At 36.3% G+C, this 5,478-nt stretch overlaps 1 protein-coding gene across 1 annotated transcript; it reads left to right on the plus strand.

Annotated features, from left to right (window-relative positions):
* Nucleotides 1-880: 880 nt before the first annotated feature.
* LOC110896017 (ATP synthase subunit delta', mitochondrial) lies at nt 881-5,031 on the plus strand. The gene is made up of 2 exons (XM_022143425.2): nt 881-1,339; nt 4,537-5,031. Exons 1-2 carry the CDS (start codon nt 1,052-1,054, stop codon nt 4,879-4,881), a joined length of 633 nt encoding a protein of 210 aa, XP_021999117.1. The 5' UTR covers nt 881-1,051; the 3' UTR covers nt 4,882-5,031.
* Nucleotides 5,032-5,478: the final 447 nt, after the last annotated feature.

The raw sequence follows: 5,478 nt of genomic DNA on the forward strand, positions 1-5,478 counted from the left end.
TTCGTTTGTTGTTTTTGGGTTGCATATTTACGCTTTGTGTTGTTGATATGCTTTTAAAATGAACAAATGTTACCAAGTTGTGGCCTAATATGTTGAGGTCGTGAAGATTCTTTTATCTATGCATGTCAGCCAATGTGGTTGCATCTGACAGGCTGAGCCTCACAATCTATGTTATACAATGTTAATTACTAAGAGTTTGGTGCACTGTGGATTGTACCTTTACCTTTGTTGGTTTTCCTTGATTTTCCTTGGTTTAGGTGAGTTGCTCATTTTGTTGTTTGGTTTGTACCATTTGAGTTTGTAGGGGCTTATTGAGCTTTACCCTATGCTTATCTTTTGTTGCAGGATGTCTTCTTCGCGCATGGACCCTACTATATAACAACTTGGGAAGCTTTTAGAAGATGCTATCGAATCAGATCAGCTGCTATCCGAAAAGCTTAATGACTCAACTGCAAGGGTTAGGAAGCTTAATGACGCGCTACGAAGGCCAAAAGGATATTGAAGTTTGGCTTTAACATTATTTCGTTGCGTGTATGTAAAGTGATTGTAAATTTTGTCAGTACTATACAATCAATGCTTTTGTTATTAAACACAGTATTTTATTTTGTAAGTTTTTAGGTTGTATATTTCTAATCGTATGAATATATAACAATAATTCTGTAGCAGTGTATGACTTTGTATGTTCTTATGTTGTAAAAATTCTATCATAAGAATACATGACATATTTCAACAAACATTGAATCAGATGTGGAATCTTAATAAACCGAGGTTAAATAACATCTATGGAAATTAACGTAGGTACTTTCTTTTTACTTGCGCCACATATTTATAAACAGACAATACATGACATATTCAGATTTCGCACTGCATTACGAGCGGGTCGGAATACTATTTGGAGTTAAAAATGGAAGGAGGGTTTAAGCTTGGTTAACATTGTCTATAAAAATAAAGGGAAAAAAATGTTACCCTAAAATAACCCTTGATCCCCAAAGTGCCCCCTTTCCCATTTCTCCCAACCCTCTCTTCCTTCTCCCGATCTCCAATCGCCACCATGTTCCGGCAAGTAGCTCACCGCCTCCTCACCCGATCCACCACCACCACCTACTCCATCTTCCCCGCTACCACCACCCTCCGCCCTTTCTCCACCGAGGTATCCACCGATGCCTCCTCCGGCGACTCCGCTTTCATCGACGCCTGGAAGAAGGTTGCCCCCAACATCGATCCACCAAAGACTCCGAGCCAGTATATGGAGCCCCGTCCCCCCACTCCTTCCTCTCTTCCCTCCAAACTCACCGTCAATTTCGTTCTCCCCTACGCCGCCGAACTCTCCAAAGCAGAGGTTTGTGTTTTCATGCTTTTCGGATCTTTTATGGTTTCAGATGGATAACATAATAGTGTGGTTGATTGTCTAGATCTTGTTTGTTTAGTTTTTTATTGTTTTTTCATTTTGAGTATTTTAGGGTTTGTGATGTTAATAATCGAAATGATAGTTAGTAGTGTGGTTATTGAGGCATTCTGTTTTTTTTAATTGTTATTATTCAGTGATAATAATTACAAGTACAGGAGATGAGATTTATAAGCTAAAATTAGGGTTAATCCTATTGCTCATCTTGCTAAACAAGAAACTGACAACCTGGGCTTATTAGGGTTAGGGCCGACCAAACCCTAAGCAAATTTTTTCTAAGAGTTAAATGCCATTTTAGTCCATGTGTTTGGGTCATTTTACCAGTTTAGTCCAAAGGTTTCATTTGTTTGCTTGTGGGTCCAAAAAGGTTTTACCGTTGCCATTTTAGTCCACTGGGTTAACTTCATCCATTTTTTCTGCTAACGAGAATGACAATTCAATCATTTTATATGTAATTCTGTTAACTAGAAGGGCAATTCAACCATATAAAATGACCGAATTGCCCTTCTCGTTAACAGAAAAAATGGACGAAGTTAACCCAGTGGACTAAAATGTCAATGGTGAAACCTTTTTGGACTCACATGCGAAAAATGAAACCTTTGGACTAAACTGGCAAAATGGTCCAAACCACATGGACTAAAACGACATTTAACTCTTTTTGTAATTTTCGGCTTATGCAATGTGGGGCAAAGCCTACATAATGCGCAACACTAAGTGGGTGATTTTGTTTAACTGTTATTGTTTATACCAATTATTTTTTTTTGTTGATATATGTTTGCATTCAATGTGGTTTGAGATGTCTGGTATTTGTTGCCTGTCTATGCTGTTCATACTTTTTTTCACATATTAAATGAGTGATTCTAGTTGGATTCCTGTTTATTTTACAAATTTGTGGGACTGTCAAATTATAGATTTAAGGTTAGAATGGAAATCTGCAACAAGATCCAGTTATTTGTATGACCCTGTTAATGTGTTGATGCTAAAGAAGTGTTTTGTGTTGTTTTTATTTATATTTGTTGTTTAATAAAAGCGTGATTTCATCTAGTTTATCAAGCTTATAATCTGATCTATGCAGTTAATATCGGTGATATATCGGTTATATTGGTCCCTTGGTAAAATATCGGTGTCAAATATCGGTACCGATATCGGCGATATTGACCGATATTTGACTGATATAACCGATATATCACTGAATTATTGGTGTTAAATAGCTATATATATAAATTCTGCATTATATCTAATTATCTGTGCAGTTAATATCGGTGATATAGTAAAAGATCGGTGTCAAATGTTGGTCAAAATATTGGTACCGATACTATTGGCGATATTGACCGATATAACCGATATATCACCGATATTTGACCGATATAACCGATATATCACTGAGTTACTGGTGTTAAATTGCTATATACATAAATTCTGCATTATATTAAAATTACCGATATCCCACCGATATCTCACCGAGATAACCTATATTTCAAATATCGATCCTTGACCGTTATCCGATATTTTACCACATTGACTGCATAGCATTATATTAAAATTACTGATATCCCACCGATATCTCACTGAGATAACGTATATTTCAAATATCGGTTCTTGACCGATATCCGATATTTTACCGCATTTACTGCATAGAATCTGATATTACTTGCTAGTTGGTATTTGATGGCTGATTGCAACTGAATTGAAATTTGCTTTCTTGTTTTGATTGAATATTATCTAATATATGATGTCTGTGTGGTCTCATTTCCGATATTCAATTTCTATTGCAATATATTATTTGTTGGTCAAGACTCAAGAGGTCTCAAGGGGGTGGCGCAATGTGAGCTCTTGATTCACCTTGAAGGTCTCGAGTTTGAATTATGAAATCCGTTTTCCGACTTTAACCCCTTGAAGGTCACCTCTCAAGCGCTAGCTGCGTTTTACACGTGCCACTGTTTAGCAGGGTTTTGGTGGGGCCTGTGAGTTTTCTGGCGGCTGGTTCTCTCGATTAAAAAACATTAGTGTAATAGAGCCAAAGGTCTTAGGTATTATGGGTGTTCTAAAGAAGTCATTGCTGATTTTGTTTATTGTTGATTGTGCTTTGAGGCGGCTGTTCAGTATCTATAACCAATCAGTAGCACTGATAAGTTATAGATAAAGATTCTATGCAACTAACATATATAATATAACGCACATGGTTTTAAAAAACGGTTGAGGCGTGCGCCTCGAGGCGCGCCTCAAGGAGTAACGTCCAAAAAACGATTCTGAGGCGTGCCTCAGAGGGTTTCCATTGTACGTGCGTCTCAGGGGTTTCTCATACTTGTTTTTGATGTTTTTGACTTTTTGTGTCAATTTCAAGCAATTTATGTCTTTTTTATGTGTGTTTTTGATGATTTTGATGATGAATTTAGTTAGTATTATTAAACATGCCTGTAGTAATCGCTTAATTGTTTTAGAGTGTAGGGCTCTTAATACGTGTACGGTTACCTGATAGGAACTCGCTCTACATGTGGTCATAGAATTAAACATCCATCACTTAATTGATGGTGTTTTTTTACTTTCTTGATATTTAATTTTACTTATTGAATTTAAATAACCTAATTTTACAAAAAAAATTAAAAGAGTAAATGCCATTTTTGTTTCTTAGGTTTGGCCAGTTTTGCAACTCTTGCCATTTTCATCCGGCTCGTTGACTCCATCCATTTTTCTCCGTTGAGTCGGGGGTGTTTCCGTTTTTTTGTTAACTTAAAGGGCATTTCAGACTTTTTCAGGGGTATTCAGTCTTTTTACATAAACTGAAAAAAGACCGAATTGCCCTTTAAGCTAACAAAAAGACGGAAATACATCTTATTTAACGGAGAAAAATGGATGAAGTTAACGAGCCAGGTGAAAATGTCAACATTTCAAACCTTTGGATGAAATTCGCAAAACTGGCCAAACGTCATGGGCGAAAAATGCCATTTTACTCTAAAAAACTAAGAATTCTTTTTTAACAATAAGTATTTTAGGCCAACATTGACCCAATAACCATTTTGTCTCTTTAAACATGCTTATGGCTGATGCTGAGTGATGAAATTTTAAAAGCAGCCCGTTATCTTAGAATTTCTTGTTAACTTCTTTTTTTTTCTTTTGTGGCGTCATCAAAGGTTGACATGGTGATAGTTCCAGCAACAACGGGCCAGATGGGTATTTTACCAGGACACGTACCAACAATCGCAGAGCTCAAACCAGGCCTCCTTTCGGTCCACGAAGGTAACGACGTGAAGAAATACTTTATAAGCAGCGGCTTTGCTTTTGTGCACTCAAACTCTTACGCAGACATATTGGCTGTTGAGGCGGTTCCCCTTGACCGAATTGACCCGGCCCAAGTACAAAAGGGTTTAAGTGAGTTCACTCAGAAGCTGAACTCAGCATCATCTGATTTGGACAAAGCTGAAGCCCAGATCGGAGTTGATGTTCACAGCGCTCTCAACTCTGCTCTTACTGGTTAAGAGTTTTGTCGTCATTTATTTTTGTTTATTTTTGACTCAAAAATAAGAGTTTTCTCTTAATTTCTTTATGCAAATTGGGAAAACTTTGGTGGAATGTTTGGGTGTGTTCATTCTGAATTAAAAATATAATTTGTCATGTTTGACATCAAATATTGTTTTCTTGAAAGTTACCCATAAATTCAAAAAAAAAAAAAAAAGATCATAAATGTTTTGTCTATTTGGGTCTAAGTCATGCTGAATTTGGGAGATGGTGTCACATTTTATTCCAGTTTTATGAACTTTTGTTTTCTTGAAAATTAAACTGAAATTGAAGAAAATGCCGCTCGCTTCAATTTTCCCTAAGAGTTAACTGCCATTTTCGTCCCTGTGGTTTGGTCACTTTGGCCATTTCAGTCCATTTTTCAAAAATGCGCCATTTTCCTCCCCGACGTTCTGGAAAGGTGCCATTTCAGTCCAAAAATCATAACTCAGTTAAGTCGGTTTGTAAATAAGGACTGATTGTGTAAATTTGTAACATAAAGGACCATTTAAGTAAAATGTATAAATATTAATATAATTATATAATATAATATATATATATATATATAATGTATACAT

This window comes from Helianthus annuus, chromosome 17 (assembly GCF_002127325.2).
Source record: "Helianthus annuus cultivar XRQ/B chromosome 17, HanXRQr2.0-SUNRISE, whole genome shotgun sequence".
NCBI lineage: Eukaryota > Viridiplantae > Streptophyta > Magnoliopsida > Asterales > Asteraceae > Helianthus > Helianthus annuus.

Bases quoted from the DNA above. Each gene is read 5' to 3' on its own strand.
- LOC110896017 (XM_022143425.2), top strand. From the start codon at position 1,052: ATGTTCCGGCAAGTAGCTCACCGCCTCCTCACCCGATCCACCACCACC. The intron at 1,340-4,536 runs GTTTGTGTTTTC...GCGTCATCAAAG, and splicing joins CCGAACTCTCCAAAGCAGAG to GTTGACATGGTGATAGTTCC.